The sequence below is a fragment of the Ranitomeya variabilis genome, chromosome 6 (genome assembly GCF_051348905.1).
Source record: "Ranitomeya variabilis isolate aRanVar5 chromosome 6, aRanVar5.hap1, whole genome shotgun sequence".
Lineage (NCBI taxonomy): Eukaryota > Metazoa > Chordata > Amphibia > Anura > Dendrobatidae > Ranitomeya > Ranitomeya variabilis.
Window position 1 is genome coordinate 76,499,545 of NC_135237.1, and position 27,429 is coordinate 76,526,973.

Genomic DNA, 27,429 nt, shown 5'->3' on the forward strand with positions numbered 1-27,429 from the left:
AAAAGTCATTATAAGCCATTCCCTAATATCAAAACAAGAGCATTATGACAAGAAGATGAACACAGGCTTTGCTTACGACTCCTGTATTTTATAAATGGAAGGAGTAAAGTAACTGTCCTTGTTCCCTTTAAGATATACATCCAAGGACCTCTGTATATTTACAGTAGTAATTGATAATCTGGCCCTATTCACATCAATGGTTGGCTGTCAGGGATCTGACTTAAATTTGCTAAACTCTCTGTAATTGATAAAGTATCCAAGGATTTGTTGCACTGAAATAGTTACAAGGAGAATATAGTAGGTACATGCAGGTTATGTCATATGTATCCCTGTACAAAGACAGACATGAAACATTGCTGGGTTAGAAATGAATGAACAGATGCTCATTTACTAGTAGAGTTCCTAATTAATGGCAGACAGCCGTATATCAGACAGGCAAAAACTGACAAATACTGAGTACAATGGGGATGCTGAGCTAGCATGCATCTTAAAAAGGAATCATGCAGAATACGTAAAGAATATATATATACACACACAAAAGCTTAGCCGTAACTTGAAAATTCACTTCTTCTGGATACACGAGTAGTAGCTGGTGAATGTTTCTCAGTACAAATCAGTTATGTCAGTATTTTGATTATAACTTTTATGAAATAAATTAATAAAATAACCCCAAAACACTGACGATCAACACAGAAGAAACAGCATATAAAAACACAAGGTGCACCTCTATCATCACAGTCAAATCCAGGTTGAAAAACCAACCAAGACTGTTGATGCCAGTGGCACCTACCCAATTATATAAATGGCAAGAAAAGATTCAACAGAATCCTACTCATCTCCATCCAATCCAATACCAAACCGGCACATTAATAACTGGGAATTTTAACCTCAGGATAATTAGTGTCTGTGGCAACTATTTAACAGATAAGATGAAATTATACTCATCTCCATAATATCAGACAAACTTGCAAGATGGTATAATTAATCATTTTATTAGAAAAAAAGGAACATTCTCACCTAAATTTCCAAATGTGAAAACGATTCCAAGTTGTTGCTCTTGGTAGCATGGACAAGGACTATCTGTTCCTGCTTGTCCAGGTCGGAGTTGATAAATCCAGGTTATCTCCAAACGCGTTTCCTCCTATTAATTCATCAGGTGAGTGGCTGGTATCAACAGTGGCCTCTCCTGCCACTGCTATAGTTGGGAGCCCTTACCCCAGGTCGCGGTTATTGGATCCCTCACCATCTTGCAAGTTTTTCTGACCCTTTGCAGTGTAGTATAATGTCATCTTATCTATTAAATAGTTGGCACTGACACTAATTATCCTGAGGTTAAAATTCTGAGGTATTAATATGTCGATTTGGAATTGGATTGGATGGAGATGAGTAGGATTCTGTTGAATCTCATCTTGCCATTTATTATTCAATTGGGTAGGTGCCACTGGCATCAATAAACTCCATTATTTTTTCAACCTGGATCTGACTGTTCCAGTAATATAGGTTTTGTAATTGTTTTGGGCTTATTTTAGTAATTGGTTTAATAAAATTTATATTTTAATCACCCCACCACTCACTATATCAATTTTCAATAATTGGGCTTGTCCAATGCTATATGCCCAGCTGTTCTATGTCCTGTCTATGACATTGTGTGAATTTCACGAATGAAAGCAGTATATCTAGTATAGTCTTAGCTACTATGCGCAATTTCAAGAAATTATTAGAATTACATATACATTTTTATTTCTGTAACTGTTATTTCTCTTTTTTTTTATAATTCCTTTCACTTATATGGGTATTTTTTGGGGGGATTCCAAAATTAATTTCTTAATAATCTCTATGAGATCACGTTCAGTAGCAGTCATGCAGCTGTGTATTAAAGGAACAACACTCAGCTTTTCTAGGTCTAATTGACATAAAATTTAGATCACAATAGGTCCCTATGATCACATAAGCTCAGCTCATCAGATAAAGAGGGTCCACATGGTAATACAAGTGTTTAATTATGGACATTTAAGCGTCTATTCATTCTATTTTTTTAGTGTCTGTTGGAGGTATTTAACCCCTTCCCAATTGGGGCAATTTTCTGTTTTTGCACTTTTGGTTTTTCATCCACTTCTGCCAAGAGCCATAACTTTTTATCATTCCAAATGCAGTATTTAAAGAAAAAAATTCAGAACATAGACAAACTGATGTTACCCTATTAAGGCCACCTAAAAACTGGGCTTGTTCAGGAGGACAAAGATGGCAACCAAGGTGATCTACTCCAGGGAGCCATGACAAAACATTAACCGATAGTATAATTGCACGCTCATACCGGTATTTGACAGTGGCATTCAAATGGTTTAACACTAACAATCTGAGTGTGGTCCGGCTGAAGATATTACAGGAAGATACCGGCTGTGTATGTGATCTATATATGACATAAAAATTGAGTATTTTTATATTGAGAGTTGAAGGAGTTCTGCGACCGCCCTCCCTCCCCCACTGGCTATATCTGATGAAGTACTCTGAACCATCTATAACTATGGTATGCTGCAAGTCTCACTTTTGCAGTTGTAATGCTTTGGAATTTACCTCTAAAAACAGTATAATGTCTTTCCCATTATGAAAGAATACAATGGATATAAAAAGTCTTCACATCCATGTTAGAATGCCAGGTTTTTGTCATGTAAAAAAAAATCATACCAAGAAGAATCATTTCAGAACTTTTTCAACTATTAATGTTAGCCATAATCTGTACAAATCCACTGAAAAACAAATTGAAAACATTTTGAGGGAGAAAATAAAAATGACAAAGCTAAAATCATGTGGTTGTATAAGTGTGAACACTCTCTTATAATTTAGGAGGTGGTTGTGTTTGGAATTAGCCAATCACATTTAAACTCATGTTTAAGTAGTCAGCACACAACCATCATATACATGGATTCTTATTAATCCCCAGATCAATTTTAGCTGTTCTACGAGGATTTTCCTATTTTGTTATTTGCATTGTACAGCAAAAGCCATAATCCATAGACAGCTTACAACACAGCAAAGGGATCACATTGTTGAAACTTATCAGACAACAGAAGGGCACAAAACAATTTCCATGGCATTAGATATAATATAGAACACTGTGAAGATAGTCATCAAGAATTGACTTAAAGGGAACCTGTCACCCCCAAAATCGAAGATGAGCTAAGCCCGATTTTGAGGGTGACAGGTTCCTTTTAACTTTGGCACAACAGTGACATTACCTAAAACTGGACATTATTGATGTGTGAACATGCTCGGATAAGGTGTTATTTAAGCATGCTTGGGTGTTAACCGAGTGTCTTTAAATAATATTTTTGAGTCCCCACAGCTGTAGTTCTCGCAGCTGTTGAACAGCTGCAATACATGCAGGGATTGCCTAACAAAGAGGTAATCTTTGCATAATTTGCTGCTGTCAAGCAGCTGTGAGACATGCAGGTGCAGGAACTTGAACATATTATTCGAGCACGCTGCAGACACTCGGTTAGGACCCGAGCATGAATGTATAACACCCTATCCGAGTACATTCTCTCATCACTATGGGACATCTCTCAAAAATTTATGAAAAGGGAAGAAGAAATTGGCTTGGGAAGCTGCCAAGAGGCCTACAGCAACATTAAAGGAGCTGTAGAAATTTTTGGCGAGTACTAGTTGTGCACGCCCTCACAATCTGACAGATTAGGAACTTTATTGCAGGGAACAGCTTGCAAAGATTGCCAATTCTAGATGTTCTAAGCTTATAGACTCCTACCCAGTAAGACTGAATGCTGTCATAAATTCAAAAAGTACGTCAGCAAAGTATTAGTTTAAGGTTGTTCATATTTCCATTTTTTTTCAATTGCTTTTCAATTGAATTGTACAGATTATAGATAAACATTAAAGGTAGAAAAAATTCCGATATGATTCTTCTTGGTCTGATTTCTTTACATGACAAAATTGGTGTAGATTTTTTATCCACTGTAACTAAATGTGAACAACACCAATAAAAATAGTATTGTACCGTTACTTTTTATGCAATTTCCTATTTCTAAAAGGTTAACAAAGGTGAGTTTGAACTTTTAGAGTCCCCTATTTCTTTTTTTCTTCTTTAGTTAAAGTTCACATTCCAAAAAATGTTTTTCTCTTTACTGGCAATATTGCTGCATACCCGTGAAAGATTTTGTACAACTGGAACATGTACGGTATTATGCTCTGAACCCTTCCAGTCTGAAAACAATCTCACTGTATTGTGTGCCACAGCTAGGGCTCTGAATTTCTGCATATTAAAGGTGACATTTTTAGGCATCGCTGCCAACGGCCGGACTCTGGAGACATGAGAAGGCCAAATTTTCAGACCATTATTAAGGCATACGAATTAGCTCATTGTGCAATAAATGTGTTTAGCATAAATGAAAAACAGTTTCATTGCTTCTTTAATTGTCCTGTAAGTGTAGCCTGTTTTTGCCAGATATTTTGCATTGGTACATGAAATAATTTTTTTCTGGGAAAGACACAGAAGTCGCTTTAATATATTTTATAGAACCATATTTTGAAGTAATATTTCACATACAACCCAACATGTAGATATTCAAAAATATAAAAAGGTTTTAATAGGGGTGGTTGTAAAGAAATGATTTTACTAGTGCCACCTCCTATGGCACAATAAGGGGCACAGCTGCATTAGTACTGTAGAAAAGGACTGGTTACACAATAGTTCAGAAGTATAATATAGCGTAGCACCATATATGAACTTAAAATTGGCAACTCAAGGGTTAACTATTGTTAGAGCAAAACTCCGGATCTAACGTAAGAATTCAGCATCACTAACTAGACTCATGAGACCCAACAGCACAATACCCTACCTGAAGCGGACCATGGAGCCTTGAGCTTGTAGTTTTTAATTCCCCATTTGTTTTCATACCAGTATGATCACATAAGCTCAAAAACATACATTTTTGAGCTAAAAGGCCTCCCAAAAAGATTGGTGAAGTCTCTTTGTTAAATCAGAGGGGTCGAAGAATATTGCTTTATCTATCTAGCTAAAAGGTATGGAAAATTTAGGAAATAAAATTATATACTCTACATTAATCATCTGACATTAATGTTTGATGAAGTTCTAAGAATCTTAATGATTGTAGACAACCTGGACCAGGAGCCTGAGAGGACCCAAGGGTCTCTTTACTCATATGAGAATCTCAGTAATATATTATATGCGATAGTTAAGAGAGTCTAGCAGGTTTTGCTTTATGGAAAGGACGACCAAGTGATGCCAATGAATTTAAACCAATTTAATGTAGCATTTAGTGATTAGCGAGTGTACTCGTTGCTCGGGTTTTCCCAAGCATGCTCGGGTGGCCTCCGAGTATTTATGACTGCTCGGAGATTTAGTTTTCCTCACAGCAGCTGGATGATTTGTGACTGTTAGACAGTTTGATTACATGTGGGAATTCCCTAGCAACCAGGCAACCCCCAAATGTACTCAGGCTGGCTAGTAGCTGTAAATCATTCAGCTGAGGTGATGAAAACTAAATCTCCGAACACTAACAAATACTCGGAGGTCACCCGAGCAACGAGTACACTCGCTCATCACTAGTAGCATTACATAATGACTAAAAATGTTCATAAGATCTATAAAAACTAAAATGTAACCACAGTTCTGACAAATAACACTTATTGGAGTGATAAGCAAACTGTTCTTGTCTGAGCACAATGTGTAGGCTGGTGAGATATGAATCACTTAGGACCTTCTTCTGACCCGACGGAGATTCTAAATGACATCTTTAGTCTTAATGTCGTCATCTTGGCAGTTCAATCAGTAATTCTGCCAAGTTTCGTATTCAGAATTTTATTAAATGCTGTTTCTAGTCATCATCAAGGTTCACAGCATATATTTTAGACGTGTTCAAAACTATCCTATATTAGAAAATAATAGCAAATTGCGAAACCAGGAAGAGAGATTTCCACCGGTTAAGACGATTAATAAGCAATGACTACTCACAGTGGCAAATCATCAGTTAGGCCTGTTGATGAGTCCAATATTATTAGTCCAATCATGGATTACGGTCTCCTGACTCGAAATTAATAGCATCATAGGCATATAGGTAGAGTTTGGAGACCAGCAGATGGTCCAGACATTGCGGTCTGTACAAATACTGTGAATGGTGGAAGTGTTAAATTAGCCTTATGCTGTAGAACAGGAGTGGGCAATTAATTTTCCCGAAGGGCCCCATGAAAGACCATGACTATTTGTGGAGAGCAGAACAAATAGCTTGAAATTAATTCTACTCAATATTAATTTATTAATATTAATTGCATCACTTAACATTGAGCATAATTAAGTATGCTGACAGCCTCCTTTATATCTTTGATCCCCCCCACAGCCACTTATATAAAGCATGAGCCTCACACAGCCTACTACATATGCGGCATGAGCCCCACACAGACTCCCTATAAATAGCATGAGCCCCACACAGCCTCCCTATATATGGCATGAGCCCTACACAGCCTCCCTATATACTGCATAAGCCCCACACATCCTCCCCATGTACAGCATGAGCTCAACACAGCTTCCCCCTGTACAGCATGAGCCCCACACAGCCTCTCCATGTACAGCATGAGCCCCACAAAGCCTATCCATGTACAGCATGAGCCCCACAGCCTCCCCATGTACAGCATGAGCCCCACACAGCCTCCCCATGTACAGCATGAGCCCCACAAAACCTCCATGTACAGCATAAGCCCCACACAGCCTCCCCATGTACTGTATGAGCCCCAGAAAACCTCCCCATGTACAGCATGAGCCCCACACAGCCTCATCATGTACTGCATGAGCACCAGTTTCCCCATATACTGCATGAGGCCCTACACAGCCTCCCCATAAACTGGATGAGCTCCACACAGCCTTCCTATATACAGCATGAACCCCACAGTCTCTCCACATACTGAATGAGGCCCCACACAGCCTCCCATATACTGCATGACAGTATACAGCCTTCCCAACGCCTCACTATGCGCAGCATGTCAACCCCATAGCCTCCCCGTGAGCAGCATGACACCCCTATAGCCTCCCCATGTGCAGCATACCACCATAGCCTCCCCGTGTGCAGCATGACACCCCCATAGCCTCCTTGTGTGCAGCATGACACCCCTATAGCCTCCCTGTGTGCAGCATGACACCCCCATAGCCTCCCCATGTGCAGCATGTCACCCCCATAGCCTCCCCATGTGCTGCATGTCACCCCCCATATAATCCCCATGTTCGCCCCCATAGAATCCCCATATTCACCCCATAGAATCCACATGTTCACCTCATGGAATCCTCATGTTCACTCCCATTGAATCCCCATGTTTACCCCCTGAAGAATTTCCATGTTCACCCCATAGAATCCCCATGTTCACTCCATAGAATCCCCATGTTCACCCCATAGAATCCCAATGTTCACCCCATAGAATCTCCATGTTTACCCCATAGAATCCCCATGTTTACCCCATAGAATCCCCATGTTCACCCCCATAGAATCCCCATGTTCACTCCCATAGAATCCCCATGTTCACCCCCATAGAATCCCCATGTTCACCCCATAGAATCTCCACGTTCACCACCATAGAATCCCCATGTTCACCCCATAGAATCCCCATGTTCACCCCCATAGAATCCCCATGTTCACTCCCATAGAATCCCCATGTTCACCCCATAGAATCTCCATGTTCACCACATAGAATCTCCATGTTCACCCCATAGAATCTCCATGTTCACCCAATAGAATCCCCATGTTCACCCCCATAGAATCCCCATGTTCACCCCCATAGAATCCCCATGTTCACCCCCATAGAATCCCCATGTTCACCCCATAGAATCCCCATGTTCACCCCATAAAATCCCCATCTTCACTCCCATAGAATCCCCATGTTCACCCCCATAGTATCCCCATGTTCACCCTATAGAATCTCCATGTTCACCCCCATAGAATCCCCATGTTCACCCCATAGAATCCCCATGACGTCATCGCGTCAGCTGTTTCACATGGTGATTGGTAGAGGAAGTGGCCGGAGGCCCCTCCTCCACCAATGCTGTCTGCGGGAGACAGCGAGTGGGCGGGCACGGTGCGGCCTGCGGACCTCAGATTTTCAGCCCCACAGCTGTCTCGGTCCGCCAGCCGGACTGAGACAGCCAGAGGGCCGGATGTGGCCCACGGGCCCCACTTTTCCCAGGTCTGCTCTAGAAGTTTATTACCCAGTCTTGAAGACTGTACTCTTGGTATTCTTAACACTGATTTTCCTACATAATTTCAATTGATAAGATTAGATGAAGTTTATAGTCATGAAAATTCGTACACAATGTTAAAAGCTAGACCAAAATGCAGAAGGGTGAAAAATTAAGTGCACCCAATAAATCTATAGTTAGTAGAACCACCTTTAGCAGCAATAACATGCCATACTTGTTTTCGTATAATTTTACAAGTCTCTCACAGCGTTCTGTAGGTATTTTGTGACCACTGTTGTGCACAACAATGTTTAAGTTACTTGTGGTTTGTGGGCATTTGATTATGCACAGTTCTATTAAGGTATTTCAGTTGGGTTGATGTTTGGACTTTTATTGGGTCATTGCAAGAGATTAATTATTTTATTTTTCAGTCATTTTGATGTAGATTTACTGTTGCCCTCTTGCATGACGAAGTTTTGGCCAAGCTTTAGCTCTTGGATAGATGGCCTCACATTTACCTCTAAAATATTTTGATTTACAGAGGAGTCCATGGTTGACTCAATGACTGCAAGTTGCTCAGAATCTAAGGCTGCAAACAAGCCCAAATCATCACTTTCATCACTTCTCTACCACCATGCTTGACAGTTGGCATCAGATGCAACTTTGCCAACTTTAGCTGGTCTTCTTTTTAGAAACAAGAGTCCTTCTCCTGGCAACCCTTAACATGCTGAGACCTTTAGAGAATGACCTGTAACTCTTAAATTTTTTCAAATTTCATTCCTGGGTAAGTTGTCAACTTTTTTGAATGTTTTGCACTTGTGAATAATCTAAGCCAGTACAGTGTGGTTGGAATTGTAGTGCTGGGGTCCTGAGTTGAAATCCCACCAGGGACATCATACCAAGGAGTTTGTATGTTCTCTCTGTGTTCTCCGTGGGTTTCCTCCAGGTACACCAGTTTCCTCCTAAAGTCCAAAGACATACTGATAGGGAATTTAGACTGTGAGCCTAAATAGGGACCGTGATGATGATGATGTCTGAAAGGCGCTGCGGAATACAATGGTGCTATATAAGTAAGTAAAATAAATAAATAAATCTTTCTCACCGTAAAATGATGGACTTGTTTGGAAATGGACTTATAATTCCTTCCAGATTGATGGGCAGCAACAATTGCTTCTCTAAAATCATAGCTGATGTCTTTCCACCTTGGCATAGTTTCATACACACCTTAATGCTCTAGACCAGCAAACTGCCAAAACTTCTGCTTTTATAGAGGTGGTCACATTTGTTGATGATCAATTAATCAAGAGAATTTAATTAGCAGCACTTGGCTGCAGCCTACTCTCTTTATTTTATAAAATAGTAAGGGTAAACAAAACTTTTCCTACACTACTTCTGCATTTTGGCCTAGATTTTGTTAAATGTGATGCTGTTATTCCGAGATTGTATTGGTTGTATTTTAGGACCTTCTAAGGACTATATTTTTTTTAACATTCTGATATGTAAAACGGCAGAATTCTATGAATCTGCACTTACCGTATTTTCCGGCGTATAAGACGACTGGGCGTATAAGACGACCCCCCAACTTTACCAGTTAAAAAATAAAATCTTCTTAAAAGTCGGGGGTCTTCTTATACACCCTATGTCGTCTTATAGGGCCGGTGAATATGTGCCTTTTGGGGGGGGGGGGAGTGATCCTGATGAGGACGAGGGGGCGTCTCACAGGAAAGTGAGTATCCCCCATTACCTTATCATAGCGCTGCAGCGTGGGGTCTCTGTGCTGGGAGCGGCGGCTGCTGTGCTGTGCTGTGCTGTGCTGTGGCGGCTCCTCTTCTGCAGTGTGGGGCCTCTGGTGCTGTGGGGCGGTGGCGGCGGCGTATCTTCATACAGTCGGGGCTCCTCTGGCATCTCAAAGACTGGAAGCCCCGCCGGCAACTCCATGGGTACAATGCGGTCAGGTGGCCTCCGGGAAAATGGCCGCTGCTCAGATTCAGATCTCGTCCCGAGATCTCGGGAGACGAGATCTGAATCTGAGCAGTGGCCATTTTCCCGGAGGCAGCTCAATAGGTGCGATGCGGTGGCCCGGCCGCTGGGGGCTGCGCATGCTCAGATTCAGATCTCAACGAGATCTGAATCTAAGCAGCGGCCATTTTCCCGGAGGCCAGCGCATTGTACCGATGGAGTTGCCGGCGGGGCTTCCAGGCTGAGATGCCGGAGGAGCCCCGACTGCATGAAGATACGCCGCCGCCGCCACCGCCCCACAGGCCCCACACTGCAGAAGAGGAGCCGCCACAGCACAGCAGCCGCCGCCGCTCCCAGCACAGAGACCCCACGCTGCAGCGCTATGATAAGGTAATGGGGGATACTCACTTTTCTGTGAGACGCCCCCTCGTCGTCATCAGGATCACTCCCCCCCCCACCCACCATATACACCCGGCGTACAAGGCGATTCCCGGCGTACAAGACGACCCCCGACTTTTAAGAAGATTTTCAGGGGTTAAAAAGTCGTCTTGTACGCCGGAAAATACGGTAGTTTTACTGATGATTAAATGTTGGATAAATCTAGAATAGAAGATATTGCTGTTGGAAAGCAACAGAAAAGGGAAATATAACAACTTCTCTAGTTACAGTGGTCCAGTGACCAGATGACTGCGAACTCTAGTACACAACTAGTATTCTCAGGGTTAAGTCTTCCCGATCACAGATTTCTATAGGTGTGGTAGTGACAGGGGTAATATAATATTGTAAAACAACCACTCAAATGGTGGACCATTTAATACATTGTTTGGACAGAAACTGCTCTCCATTCAATACTGACAGTTTCACAAAGAACCAATGTGCTTTCAGCAGTTAATAAAAATGATAACTGATATGAAATTTTATAAAACTCAGTGAGTAAACATTATATAGTTTACCATCAACTGATCCTGAATTTTAGTGTGACAAGCCATGTAAATTAATCCTGAGCGTTAACCTGGCCATACATGCTGATAGATTGAAGAAATCTAAAGCAGACACTTTTAGTAAGACCAGATCACCAGCTCACCAGCTCACATAAACTGTATATGGCGGCATCACTGCAGTTATGGAAAAAAACAATTAGGCATGTTGGATTCTGGTTCCATGAAAGGTAATATTTATGAGTGTTAATAATGGGTCCATCACGTTTCTACAGGCCAGTTGATTATGTCAGTTTGTCCTAATTTTTTTTAATCTTAGTAGAGTTCGTTTACATATCAATAAATATATTGAGTAAAAGAAAGTTAAAAAAAAAACACATAAGGAAGAGGACATCTTTATGTGAAAAAGAACAACTTACTTCTTTAGTCTAAATTTCCTTTAAATGGTTTTTCCAAGTTAGCAGGTTGATCACTGGTGGTTTTACCAATATGGTGTATATTTATAAAGTCATCATGAAAATGATAGTTAATCAGAATCTCCTTCAACTTTAGGATAAATACTTATCTGCTTGGTAAGAGGTTTAAGCAACTAAATAATAAAAAAAAATGACAATGTTTTGTGAAGTTCCATCATAGATAATTCATAATGATGAGTTTGACACTTCTTGGACAAGTGCATTTAGCTAATATAATACTAGCATCTTTTTAAATCTTTTTTAAAAAATCAAAAATTCCTTCACTGATGCTGCTAAAAAACAATCTTCTCAAACTTTCTAACACATTGTCCTAGTATTACTTTAGTGAATGTAAATAAATGAGTAAGCCAAGTATCCCCTACATGAATAATTTACATCAAAATACACTTTTCATTAGAATACATATGATCACCCACTGTACTTCACTTATTAAAGCAGTTTATGACACCAAGCTAAGGCCACTCTACTCATGAGGTCTAATGACGTGAGGGGCATATACACAAGGAGGTAATCGTGAATGAGCGTTGTTAAAAACGCTCGTATAACAATTACCTTGCCTTGTAAACAGGCTGATGATCACTAGATGAATGATGAAACATTGGTTGAAATTATCTTTTATGCAGCATAAAACATCATCGTTCTCTGTGGTTAATCGATAAAAGATCATCGTTCTCGGTGGTTAATCAATAAAAGATCATAGTTCTCGGGGGTTAATCGATAAAAGATCACCGTTCTCAGCGGTTAATCGATAAAAGATCATTGTTCTCGGCAGTTAATCGATAAAAGATCATCGTTCTCGGCAGTTAATCGATAAAAGATCACCGTTCTCGTTGGTTAATTGATAAAAGATCATCGTTCTTGGCAGTTAATCGATAAAAGATCACCGTTCTCGGTGGTTAATTGATAAAAGATCATCGTTCTTGGCAGTTAATCGATAAAAGATCACCGTTCTCGGTGGTTAATTGATAAAAGATCATCGTTCTCGGCACTTAATCGATAAGAGATCACCGTTCTCGGTGGTAATTGATAAAAGATCACCGTTCTCGGCAGTTAATCGATAAAAGATCATCGTTCTTGGCAGTTAATTGATTAAAAAAATCATTGTTCTCGACAGTTCATCATACTCTCACTGCTGAGAACAATAGCAGCCTATGTGTACTTAGCAATCTAATACAGATCGCTCAGTGTGCATTGTTTACTTTGGTCTGGTTGTAAACAGGCACTCAAACAACTGCATATCAGTAAACGTTTTCCAAAAAATGATAGTATTGTGGTGCCGCTCGGTCTCTGTATACGTGCCCTTACGTGAAGATTTTAGATCAGTGGTGTTCCCATATCCCCAATTTACACTGGAGAATGATTACACAGTACCGTGGCCACCAACCTCTATCATGGGGATTAAAGATACTGTATTTCTATATCTTTTATTGACTGCGATCAGTGCAGGTAAAATGGATACAATTCAAAGGACCAATTAGGGCATAAGAACAAATGGCCTATCCTAATATATACTTACATTGTAATGTCTTCACATCCTGTTCTGTCCAGATGTGTCCGGATCCCAGAATTCCAAGTGGCGGAAGTTCACCGACCTCCATATTGGGACACCCAAGTGATGGGTGTCTCAATATGGAAACTGCTGGTGGTACCAGCCTCTTGTGCAGTACTACCAGAGGAACACCGTCGCACCACACACACACTGTATATGCCATAAACAACACACACACACAGACATACACTGTATACGCCGTACGAAGCCTCCTACACGGTACCACCAGTGGAATGATTCGCTGACCGCTGCCATCTTTGTACAGGAGGAGCACATGCGCAGTTTTAATGTTACCGCCACTATCTGTCTGCACAAAGATGGCGGCGGTCTGATTTACTGCGCCTGCGAGAATTCTGCACAGGCGCAGGGAATCATTCGGCTGATCCCGGTGGCAGATGCACGATGTGTCTACAGGCAGAGGAAGCCGGTCACATTAAAGGGGTTTTCCCACAAATGAAAGTTCATTTTAAAAATTGTCTGTGTCTGACTGTGTACGGAGCATACCACATCTCCTGGGCAGGGGAGGAAGCAAAAGACAATACTGACATTACAGCAGGGGATCACACAGGATTTCTTTGGTCAGGTAAAATATTTCACTGACTGCTTTTAAACAATATTTTACATCACAAAATGTATCCTCTGCGATCTCATGCTGTAATGTCAGCATTGTCTTCGAGGGGAGAACACAGCACAGGAAGGAGAGACAGCAGACAAGGGGGATAGCACATGGGGAAAGAGAGAGTGGATAGGTGGGTGAGCACATGGCGGGGAGAGATTCTCAAAGCTGAAAAGGCTGCTCCCATCGTGACATTACCACCCTCCCGATGCGATGGCATCAGGCCTCCATCTAGTTAGGGCATAAGACCATCAGACAGTGGTTCTCTGTTTTGCAACACACTATGAACTACTGCAGAGAGTCTCTGACAAAGAGTGGTCCCTGCTTTAACAGACCAGGTTGGTTTTTCTATATGAATAGCTATACTTCTGGTTGGCCTTTCCAGAGAAAATGTTTGGCTTGATAAAGCTGCAAATTTGTAACTATAGGGGGGTAAAAAGGGAGTGGTCATCTGTAGATTCTGAGACCTAAGTAGGTCCAAAAGCCCCCTACCCTGCTACATAAGAAAATGCTACTATAATAAATTATACATATGGGGCTGTTACAAATTTTGCATTGGGTTCCAGCATCTCCCATTTAAGCCTCTTCAAAGTTGACAGCTTCAGTGCGCAGAAACCAAAGCTTAATGAATCTGTACTTTGCAATAAATTTGGAACTGAACTGACATATTTTTGTAATTTCTCTCCTATCAAGTATTCCAATATTACAGTCTATTGGAACATGTCACCATGACCTGCACGAAAAGGTAAATTGTTGTATCATAATATTCGTATTCTTGTGCCGACCAGAGTATAAATGTAATTGCTGGAGAGATGTTGAGCAGGAAGCTGCGTATTTATTACTTGTGTAAAATCTATTCATTCTGCTCTGTGCCATTATTCAAATTAACCAGAACAAAAAATGTTCAAACTGAAGGGAAATTAGAGAAAATAAACTTCCCTCTAACAATATCTAATTACAAATATTGCTAATTGTTGTTTACTGCAGCAGAAGAATCAGGGCACACAGCCAAGTGCATTAATAGGCTTCTAACATATGCTTAGAGCAATGCTTATGTGCCAGCTGACTGTCACCAGGCTAAGATTCTCTATACCTTTTTCTAACATATCTCCAATAACACCTAACGGACAACTACACAAATAATTGTACAACATTGATTTATTAATTTACATAATCATAATACGAAAGTCCAAGAACAGGGACAGTCTACATGCTTCCCAAAATCCACAAATCTGGAAATCCAGGAAGACCAATTATTTCATGTGTGGGCACCCTTACTGAGCAGGTATCTGGATGGGTAGAGGGTATTCTTAAACCCCTGGTAAAGGATACACCCAGCTTCATTCTGGACACAACTGACCTATTGAAAAAAACTATCAGCAATAGGTCCTCTACCAGAAGGAATCATCCTGGCCACCATAGATGTGAAATTTTTGTGCTCCAATATCCCACACCAAGATGGATTAAATGCCTGCAAATTCTTCCTGGAAAACACAGGGACTAATGCTTATTCTGTGGTGAAACTTATAAAATTCATCCTCATCCGCAATTACTTTGAATTTGACAACAAGATATATATCTACAGAAGATTGGCACAGCAATGGGAAAAAGAATGGCCCCACAGTATGCAAATCTTTTCATGGCCAAGCTTGAAAGTGACTTTTTGTCCTCATGTCCAATCAGGCCTCTGGCGTACTACCGCTACATTGATGATATTTTAATCATCTGGACGGAGTCTGAGCCACAGCTAAAGACGTTCCATGAACAGTTTAATCAATTTCATCCTACCATCAACTTAACACTCAACTACTCCTGTACTGAATTTAACTTTTTGGACACCATCATTAAGCTGCAGAACAATGAAATAGAAACATCCCTGTATCAGAAGCCAATCGACCGCCCAACATACCTTAAATAGGACAGTTTCCATCCAAAACACATAAAAAATTCTATTGTCTACAGCCAAGCCATCAGATACAATCGTATATATTCCAACCCCATGGACAAAGATGAACACCTTGGTCGCCTCAGAAAGACCTTTTTGAATCAGGGCTACCATCCAAGAACAATTCAAAACCAAATTACAAGAGCCACCAGAATATCAAGGAATCACCTGCTACATTACAAAGCTAAAGAAGAAAATAATCGGGTGCCTCTAGTAGTCACCTACAATCCAAATCTGGAGGTGCTAATGGGAGCTGCACGGAAATTACAACCTTTACTACAAAAAGATGCTCGCTTACAATCCATTTTTCCAGACCCCCCAGTACTGTGTTTTAGGCAGCCCCCAAATCTAAGAAGAATCATTGTCAGAAGCTCGCTGTCCTCTCCAACAGCTGAAGGAACCTTTCCTTGCTGCCAAAAAAAATGTAAAACCTGTCCATTTATAATGACCACGGACAAGATAAAGATCCCCAATTCACATCAGGACTACAAGATACCAGGTACTTTCAGCTGCGTCACTTCTAATGTGGTGTACTTAATTATTTCTACTAAATGTCCAACTGGGGGTCTGTATGTAGGGGAGACAGCGCAGAAACTGAGAACAAGGATGAACTCTCATCACCATACAATAAGAGAAGAAAGAATGGATCTATCTGTGGCAATACATTTTTATCTCCCCGATCATAGCATTATGGACATGAAATTACTTGTATTAAAAGGTAACTTCAAATCTCAGAGAGACAGAAGAATATGGGAATATAAGCTAATGATGACCTTTGACACTCTCAGTGCAGGAATGAATGTGTTGCATGGATTTATGTCTTTCTACATCAACTAAGGAATTAACTCATCAGACCATGTGGGGTCACCATAACACAGAACCAGACCCCAATCGGAGGACAATAAAACATTCACACTCCTTATCTATGAACTGTTCCAATATTTATGGACATAACTGTTTATCACTCACATAATGGTAATTCTGCTTCACGGTCACCTGTCTTATCTATGGCATTTTTCTGTGCTGTGTTGTGCATAAATATGTGATTCAGAATTTCTATTAGTCTATGCCTGATGAAGAGACCTGAGTAGTCTCGAAAGCTTGCAATTTGTTACCATCTTTTCAGTTAGCGATTATAAGGTATCAACCACTGAGGACTCTCAATTCTAAATATTTTTCTATGAGTATGAGTCAGGTACAAGTCATATAAAGTAACACCGAATGGCAGTAAAGTGAGAGTACCAGCAAACAGTGTATTTCTGACATGCCCAATGCATATTTTGCCATTGCTTCTTCTACCCACACCTTACAAGAAGCAACAGCGAAACGTGCGTTGGGGGCACTGTTTGCTGCTACTCTCTTTTTAACACCATTTGGTGTTAGTTGATACAGCTTAAAACTGATTCTTTATCAGCATGTATTGTTTGTCTAGGGGATGCCGCTCTGTACTTTACCAATTGCAGCTATTCGATATAAAACCCTAGCATTTCTCTATGCACTTTCATTATCATGTTGCATAAATCACAAAGAGTATATATACCTGGGAATAATTGTATTCAATATATCTTAATGTACTCCTATCTCGTAATATTACATTACTTTTATTCTTTTTGCTTAGTGTATTGCATTGACTATGAGTAAACTATTTATGCAGATATTTCTATAGGCAATAAATGTATTTGGGAGTGACTAAACTCAACCCATACCCTCCTTTTTTGTTACATTTTTAGATATATGTCAATGATGTAATTATGAATATGTAAATTAATAAATCAATGTTGTACCATTATTTGTGTAGTCATCCTTTAGGATTTGTATGGCTACTTTTATGAATACCAATTCTAAATATTCACCGGAGCCTCGGTGGATTTTTTCCAATTTGCATAGATTTATATAAAGACATCTCCAATGGTTAAAGACCACTGTAGATTAAATCACTGGAGTCTGTATATATTTCTGCCCAGGTGCAGAAAAGTGTAGGTAGTTATCTTTGAACCTGCTAAGCAGTTCCTTGCAAGATAGCATCGGATAAAGATGACACTTTTACTGTAGGGATGACCAATCTACTTAAAGACACCTTCCACAAGTCAAGTAACAGCAGTCAACAAATCTTGACCAAAGAGTCCAGACTGCAAATTGTGGAATCCTATACTTGTCTGACACAATTAGACTTATTTTGAGGATTAGGCTAGGAGAAGTGGCCAGGAACGGAAATAAAATTAAAGCGCTTCCCCAAAAAACGCAGTGAACCTCTGGTCCATACTATGACTCTTTCAAAATATTAGCAAACAGTTCTAACGAAAAGCTTTTCCTACTAAATTAAAAAATATACACTGCTCAAAAAAATAAAGGGAACACTAAAATACCACATCCTAGATATCTCTGAATGAAATATTCCAGTTGCAAATTTTTATTCATTGCACAGTGGAATGTGTTCAGAACAGTAAAACATAACAATTATCAATGTAAATCAAAATGAATATCCCATGGAGGTCTGGATTTGGAATGATACTCAAACTCAAAGTGGAAAATAAAATTACAGGGTGATCCAACTTCAGTGGAAATGCCTCATGACAAGGAAAAGAAGCTCTGTATTGTGTGTGGCCTCCACGTGCCTGTATGTCCTCCCTACTGTACAACGCCTGGGCATGCTCCTGATGAGGCGGTGGATGGTCTCCTGAGGAATCTCCTTCCAGACCTGGACTAAAGCATCCGCCAACTCCTTGACAGTCTGTGGAGCAACATGACGTTGGTGGATGGAGCAAGACATGATGTCCCAGATGTGCTCAATCGGATTCAGATCTGGAGAATAGGCTGGCCAGTCCATAGCTTCAATGCCTTCATCTTGCAGGAACTGCTGACACACTCCAGCCACATGAGGTCTGGAATTGTCCTGCATTATGAGAAACCCAGGGCCAACCGCACCAGCATATGGTCTCACAAGGGGTCTGAGGATCTCATCTCGGTACCAAATGGCAGTCAGGCTACCTCTGGTGAGCACATGGAGGGCTGTGCAGCCCTCCAAAGAAATGCCACCCCACACCAATACTGACCCACTGCCAAACTGGTCATGCTGAAGGATGTTGCAGGCAGCAGATCGCTCTCCACGGCATCTCCAGACTGTCACGTCTGTCACATGTGCTCAGTGTGAACCTGCTTTCATCTGTGAAGAGCACAGGGCTCCAGTGGCAAATTTGCCAATCCTGGTGTTCTGTGGCAAATGCCAAGCATCCTGCACGGTGTTCGGCTGTGAGCACAACCCCCATCTGTGGATGTCGGGCACTCAGACCATCTTCATGCAGTCGGTTTCTAACAGTGCAGACACATGCACATTTGTGGCCTGCTGGAGGTCATTTTGCAGGGCTTTGGCAGTGCTCCTCCTGTTCCTCCTTGCACAAAGGCAGAGGTAGCAGTCCTGATGCTGGGTTGCTGCCCTCCTACGGCCCCCTCCAGATCTCCTGGTACATTGGCCTGTCTCCTGGTAGTGCCTCCATCCTCTGGACACTATGCTGGCAGACACAGCAAACCTTCTTGCCACGGCTCACATTGATGTGCCATCCTGGATGAGCTGCACTACCTGAGTCATATGTGTGGGTTTTAGAGTCCGTTTCATGCTACCACGAGTGTGAAAGCACAACCAACATTCAAAAGTGACTGAAACATCAGCCAGAAAGCATTGGTACTGAGATGTGGTCTGTGGTCCCCACCTGCAGAACCACTCCTTTATTGAGGGTGTCTTGATAATTACCAATAATTTCCATCGGTTGTCTATTCCATTTGCACAACAGCATGTGAAATTGATTGTCAATCAGTGTTGCTTCCTAAGTGGACAGTTTGATTTCACAGAAGTTTGATTTACATGGAATTATATTCTGTTGTTTAAGTGTTCCCTTTATTTTTTGAGCGGAATATAATTTCCAAGAGCCTGAAATTATGTTCTATGCTGTAATTTGCAACATTAGCTTGTTTTGTTGGAGGACAGAGCTCAGTCAATTGGGTATTACTATCTCTAGGCTAGATTCACACAGCATTTTTCCAGAAAGTGCAGCCATGAGCAAGGCTGGTGCAGATTCCAAGCAAAATTAAAGTAGAATGTATTTTTATTTTCTCTGAAGATATCAAATTTTTATTAGGAAGATAATGCAGGGCTGTAACAGTTGTTAGGTGGTAATTACTTTAAGCAATGGAGTTTTGAACTCAGTTTTATGCAATTTTGTCTCAAAAAGCTTTAAAGAGATTTTCTGTGAATATAATTAAAATAAATAAAGAAATAAAATTTCATTAGAAATAAAGCTCTAAATTCCTTCATATTACCAAAAACATGTTAATTTTATCTGTGGAGATAAGGACTGTACATCACAATGGCTGCTGAAAGAAGCCTGTCCTACAATGTTAATAGAAGTGGTGCAATTGCACATGTACACTAGGAAGCTCCGTTTCTTTCTTCATGTGTATGAAGATGAGCACCTGATGCATATTCTCATCTAATTCTGGAGATACCAGTGGTGCTGAGGTAAGGATGAAGATGTTCAGACTGCTAATCACCTTGTCTATCTGATCTAATATTAGAGATAACAGAGGTGCTGAGGTAAGAAGAGGCTGCTCACACTGCTGTCCACCCTGTCTCTCTGATCTATTACTGGAGATACCAGGGTGCTGAGGTAAGAAGAGGCTGCTCACACTGCTGTCCACCCTGTCTTTCTGATCTAATATTGAAGATACCAGGGGAGCTGGGGTAAGAAGAGAAGAAGAGTTCACTTATACTGCTGCCCACCTTGTCTATCTGATCAAATACTAAAGATACCAGGAGTGCAGAGGTAAGAAGAGGCTGATCACATTGTTGTCCACCATGTCTTTCTGATCTAATATTGAAGATAACAGGGGTCCTGGGTAAGAAGTGGCTGCTCACACTGTTGTCCAACCTGTCTATCTGATATAATATTGGAGATACCAGGAGTGCTGAGGTAAGAAGAGTTTACTTACACTGCTGTCCACCCTGTCTATCTGATCTAATATTGAAGATGCCAGGAGTGCAGAGATAAGAAGAGGCTACTCACACTGCTGTACACTCTTTCTTTCTGATCTAATATTGAAGATAACAGGGGTGCTGAGGTAAGAAGAGTTTACTTACATTGCTTGACACCCTGTCTATCTGATCTAATACTGAAGATATCAAGGGTGCTGAGGTAAGAAGAGGCTGCTCACACTGCTGAACACCATGTATATCTGATCTAATACTGGAGATACCATTGGTGCTAAGGTAAAAATAAGTTGCCCACACTGCTATCCACTATGTCTATCTGATCTAACACTGGTGATACCAGGAGTGCTGCTGTAAGAAGAGGCTGCTCACACTGCTGTCCACCCTGTTTATCTGACGTAATTCTGGAGATATCAGTAGTGTTGAGGCTAGAAGCTGCTCACACTGCTGTTCATTGTCTTTCTGACCTAATACTGGAGATACCAGGAGTGCTGCAGTAAGAAGAGGCTGCTCACACTGCTGTCCACCCTGTTTATCTGATTTAATTCTGGAGATATCAGTAGTGTTGAGGCTAGAAGCTGCTCAAACTGCTGATCAACCAATACATCTGAATGCTGGGTGATTGCTGTGACCTGAAAGTAATCTATAGATAGCCAACTACTATAAACCTGCAAAATTTCTTATTACACATACTGTTAGGGTTGGCGGATTGCACTAAAATAAAATATAAAATAAAGTGCAATCGCAACCCGGGGTCCACCGTGCAGAGATGAACCCTGCTGCTAGTGTGAACAATCATGTGACTAAACAACAAGCGATACCTTGAACACACTGATTTAACGCCACTCAATGTGAATGGAACACTGAGTACCAGGCTCAGCTATTTCACTGAGAGGTACGGCACAAAGGTTGAGCTTCCTCTGTAACTGAACTGTGCCAATCGCGCACATGAATGAAACAGATGCTAAGCCAAATGGCTAGTTACCCCAGTTCTGTCACTACTGAACCTGTGCCTGACCGGCACCCTTAGAATGTAGCACAGTAGAGACTCAGGTGTTGAGCCAAGGGAACGACACCGCATAAGTGTGCAACCTGCTTGCCAATGTGTACAGTCCCAGAGCCAAGTCACACACAAGTGCAGACAGAGTGGTAGAGTAGCCACCCACACACCAAACCTATGATGATACTAGCACGCCTGCATGGCGCTGCTGACAGCCTTTTATACGACTCCACCCCAAACACTCATGCCCAGTCAGCCAAGACATTGCCCATGGACCAATCTGGGACTGCCACATCATCAGAGCAGCTAACGTCCAACAACCAATGAGAAGCCGCCACATCACGGACATGCTTAGTAAGGTGATCTCTGGACATAGACTCCAGAGTGCAAGGCAGTATCTGTATATCACTGGTTACCATAGACTTGGCTGGAGAGCCAGCAGTAACCCAACGTATACCACGAGCCTGAGCAAGACGCTGGGACCGACGTCTGTGCTGAGCAGAAATCGAAGTGGCAAGACCTGAATGGGAGACTGCAGAGGCAGATAATGCTTGGGATCTATCCTGCGCAGCGGAAGAATCCTGACGCCTAACACATACTCACAGGCACCAATCCTGATACATTCTAGGACATGTCTCTATAAGTGAAGCAAGGCAGTGGCCATTTTGATATACTATAGCAAATACCTTCTTAGACTAAACGAGAGCTAAATAACAGTACTTAAAATGTAGACAGTGACATTGTCCTTCTTAACTTATGCTATTCCGGAGAACCCCCTTTTAATGTAAATCACCTACAACTGCACACTCACTTGTGACATGTGTGTGGTTTGACCATTTTGTTTTTTACAGCAAAATCACAGCTGTAGATTTTTTACAGCAAGTTGTGCAAAAGTTTTTAGTCATACAACCTGTCTTGCTTTTATGTGACACATTGCTGTGAAGCCCCAGCTTAAGAAACAAAGGAGCTGAGTATATTAATTTTTTGTGCATCAGTTAAAATTTGATATGGTTATCATCAATATTGTACATATTATCATTCCTATTCCTAAAATACTACTAATATTGTTGTTCTCGCCATTGTTTTTGACACGTGTACTAACATCCATATATATTATATCAAATAGTATCTCATTCATCACAACAAGAAATCTTAAGTTGCAGAAAAATTAAGGAAAATTTGCATTTATGGGGAAACTATATGTGAAAGACTCCTAAGAATTACGCAGGTAAGGTACAGTAAACATAAAGTATGCACAAAAGTTGACCTGTCGGTCATTATTCTCAGACAGGTGGAGATGAATAGCTAAGTGTGACTTACAGTCGATAATTTGAACGCATCCATAAACTGTAACAGACGTGTTTTGTAGAGAACATTTTGATTAGGACGTAAACATGGAAATGGCATGCAAGCAAATGAGGTTTCCATGTGGAAAAAGAATCAATTTGTCTAACAGAAATGATTAGTAAGAGTGAACATGCAGATCAGAAATCATAATTGTCATGCCAGCAAAAAGAAAAAAAAAAGAAGTATTTCAGAAGAAAGTATTTGCAATGAATGTATTCATGAAATCAGAACTTAAAAAAAATTGGTTAAATGGGCCACAAATTTTAAAATGAGTCATAAATTTTAAGTTCCATTGCCAGTAACTCATTGCATTGTTTTATTGATGATGTACCCTCATCTGAAATCTTTTTATTATTTGTTTCATTCTTTGTAATGTACATTCCCCATTGTTAACCATGATCCCCAATACAGAGATGAAACAAATGTATCAAAATAGAAGAAACTACCGTATACTAAATGGTTCACGCCATTATTGTATACAGATCTAATCACAAAAAGTTCAAATAAAATGGGGTCCTTGACATGCTTTTGATTTAAATTGACCCCAGGTTGCCATTATAATCTTACCCTCATCCCTTCAAACCGTGATAAAGCCCTTAATGGTCTCAAAGCTCTGAGGGTCCTAAGTGATTTAATAGGACCAAATTCGGAGAATCCCAGTGCAGTTGCTATGAGGCTTATTAAAGACACCTGAATGGAGACACAAAAGCAGAATCCAAGCTGTTAACTCACGGTCATCTCCATTGTTACATTAATGCTGGAGAAGAGGAACCCTGGACCTACAAAAAGCAAATGTTGTTAAGCATTGGTAAGAAACTGCTGTTTTAGAGATTCAGCACCCTTTCAATGTACTTATAGTTTGACTTTGATCATGAGACTATGAGATTGCCCCTATGTGACCCCATGAGACTAAAATTCAAACATCTTCAACTGTAGACATTGACTTGAGTTTAGCATCACCACTGATACTGCAGTTCCTTAACCACAACGAGAAAAAAAATGAGGTTATTTTCCTGTAAAACAAAAATCGATTACAGACATACATAGAACTTTTACCCTTACCCTCATTCCTTCAAATCTGGACAAGGCTCGTAGGGGCCTCAATGCCCTCAGAGTTCTGAGAGACTTCACGGAACTCACTTGGCCTTGACCATTTCCAAAAGTTGCTATCAGACAAGCTACTGAAATCTGTATAGATTGAACGAAATGTAAAATTATTGATCAAATGCGAGCAAATCAAATTAGATCCCGCCTGTTGTCTGTAGTCATCCTCGTTGGTTTCCAAAGGGGAAAGCGGTTATTTGACAAATTAAGTTGAGAGACAGATACACTTCAAAATGTATTACATCAGCCATAGTTTCAATAATGGTTTATTGAACACCACATGCTTAAATGTATTTTATTTGCATTGATAAGACATTAACAATGAAGTGCTGCTGAATGATAAACTTATCTTACATCAGGCCATGTGCACTGCTTAATCAGGGAAGGTTTTCTTATGTTATCAGTTAGATCTGAGATCTGAGATTAATTCAGCCTCAGATGTAATGTGGGTCTAATAATTCCTTTGCAGTCAACAAATGAGTTAATCAGTGTGATTCTTCTAGGTCCTCCTGAGATCATGATCGATCCTTCTGTACCCAATGTTTACATGCCTTCTTATTTCGAGATTGTGAAAAGCTAGTTGATGAGGACTACTAACAGAATTTGTAAATCAATGCTTCAAGGCATCATGTTTATTTCTAATGGGGAATTGTGCGGTCTCAATACTATTCTCTAAATTTACATTGGCATTATTACTGGAACAAAAGGAATATACTTTTCTCTTGTAGAAATATTCTTCACTGCTTTTTTTTTTGTTTTAGGCTTCAATTGTACCTTATTTTTTATTATTTGTGGAGTATATAATAAGTTTTTCAACACACTGATACAAATGTATTGAATGTATGTATTTATGTATCCTAAAATGTATATTATATATATATATATGTGTGTATTCTAAAGTTAATACCATTAATTCCCTGGACACATCTAGGAAACACTCATTTGGTTGACAACTATTTTTACTGAAACCCAGCACAGACACTCCTACACATGGGGGAAGGTGGAGTAAGCAGCTGCCAGACAGCTCGGGCTGGAACATTTTCCCCTGAAAAGAAACAATCAGTCATGTTGAATTGCAACATGCCTGTCCATTCTCAGGTCCAACATTTGCTGCTGGAGGAATGTCTGGACACTCCCATACACATTATTAGAAGGTTGGCGGCTCCTGAGTACAACTAACATGAAAGAGTTAATACCCTTTTGAATGCTTTTCAGATGCTAAGACCCACACTGATTAACAAAAAAAGTGGTAGAAGCACTCAGCTAAGTGTTGTTCTCCTCTCAAACTACGGATTAACTCAAACTCAAATTTTCTATTGAACTCATCTCTGATCTCAGAGAAGAGTAGCTCTCAGAGCTCTCCTGTACCATTATTTGGCACGGTTGTCAGCAATTGAAACTCAAAACAAAAAACTTCTAAAATGTCAAAAGGCTTATTAGTTGAGCAGTTCTATTTTAGTCTAGTCGGTATGGATCTTTTAACTCAATGCAGTGACCAGAGCTTGATACTTATTCAGCCAAATGCTATCACTTGAGACCCCAACTTACATACCCACAATCAGCAGAATGTGTATGTGCTCTTTGTGGGGTGAGAGGAGTTAGCCGCTTTCAGACTCTCTTGGCCCTTCTTCACTAAGGACAAAGGATCGCGTAGTTAAAACCCAACTGTCCAAATTATACCTTCGCCATTTTCTGTTTTCAGAGAAGAGTCAGGAGGCCCCCTTATAAATCAGATGGTCAACCTGCTGTTCCAAAAATTGTTGTGATTGGCCAATATACATATTATGAATATGGCCAACGTAACATTTGCATTTTACAGCACGGTGTATGCAGTATGAAGTTGCTGTAGCAAATGTAATGTAGATGGAAAACAAGAGTAACATTCCATGAATTACTTTTGGGATAAATAGTTACTGTAATAGATTAAAATTCTTAGATGCAACTTAACTTTCTGGAAATGTTGTGCTGGACTTTGCAGAACACAAGCAGCAGTTTATTATTGTAAAGGGTGCCTTATGACTAAATTCACTGGCATTATGTTGTACTGACAAGTGTGCAAAAGTAAAGTCTTGTGTAATGCTTGCAAAAGTCAAATGTCGTGTGAACCTAGCACACTCAAAAGGAGCCATTGTTTGAATTTGGAAACATGCAGATCGTACATTTTTATCAATATGCACAGAACCAAGAAACAGCTGTACTTTGTTGTAGGTTGTTGCCAAACAAAGATTGTGCACGCTCTAGGGAGCGCCAAATCCTGATTATCAAACCATTACAACAAAGAGTAGTAGTTAGGCACCATTTCTTATCCTATTTGTCCCCCTGTGTTGACCACCCTGCAGGACTGCTTAGAACTACAGAGCTCATTAGTTAAGGCCATAAGGCATTAGTATCCCTATTTTGTAAATAATATAAACCCCAATTGAATAAATATTCTGTATAGACCTATTCTGCAGATACATTGGACAAACTTGAAATAGAATTTTTATTTATGGCCAACGACAATCAAAAGCTTTAGCTCTGAAATATATAGGAAGGCTTTATGTCAGACCTTCCCCTTCTTGATGCAGCTTTGGAAGACGAAGGTGATAATCCGTCTTGATCCATGGATTTAAGGATGTAAATCCCACCTGTTGCAACCAGTCAGCAGTCAAACAAACTTAAGATAATTGATTTTCTAACTGTAGAGCTGAAGAATAGCTAGCAAGATCTATTTGTCCCTGGAAATCTGGTCGGCTCCTATCACTGCAGAAATGCTTTTGGCCAACTTTCACACTGAATAAAACAAATTATAAATATATTATACAAGCTTGATTCATACACTGTAATGGAATCATATAATGCATTCATTATAATTTTAGACTATTCTTGACAGAGGAGCAAATTACCAACAGGATCTTTAGTCACTGAATTTGTGTTGGCTAACCATCAATATGGCAAGTGCGAAAATGTCATATCCTTCCCATAACTTTTGTTAAGAACTCCAATTTCTCAAGATACAAATTAGGCAGAAAATTGCAAAATGCTATAAAAAAAAGATTACAATTCACTGGAAAGCCACCTAACAGAGTGTCAAGAAGTCATGAGATGGTCATCTCACCCTACTGATCTCAGGATAGGCCAAGCCAAGAGGGAATGAACCATTTGTACATATCCAGCTCCCATTGGCATGTTTCATTAAAGTACTCTTTACTTTTAACCTAAGCAATGTGGTATAAACAGGGTATATTTAACATTAAAAAAATCAAATATTACTAGCAAACCTCAGATAGGTGCTCAGAGTCTTTTTGTATCGCTTAGGTTGACATAATTACCATATGCTA

The 27,429-nt window shown here is 40.3% G+C and overlaps 1 protein-coding gene across 1 annotated transcript in view; it reads right to left on the minus strand.

Annotated features, from left to right (window-relative positions):
- Positions 1 to 27,429, minus strand: part of LOC143781813 (sodium channel protein type 5 subunit alpha-like) — a 514,560-nt gene that overhangs the window by 43,162 nt on the left and 443,969 nt on the right. Inside the window, exon 22 of the mRNA XM_077268674.1 lies at positions 24,068 to 24,193. Coding sequence (XP_077124789.1) covers positions 24,068 to 24,193 — 126 coding nt within the window. The remainder of the gene's footprint in view (positions 1 to 24,067; positions 24,194 to 27,429) is intronic.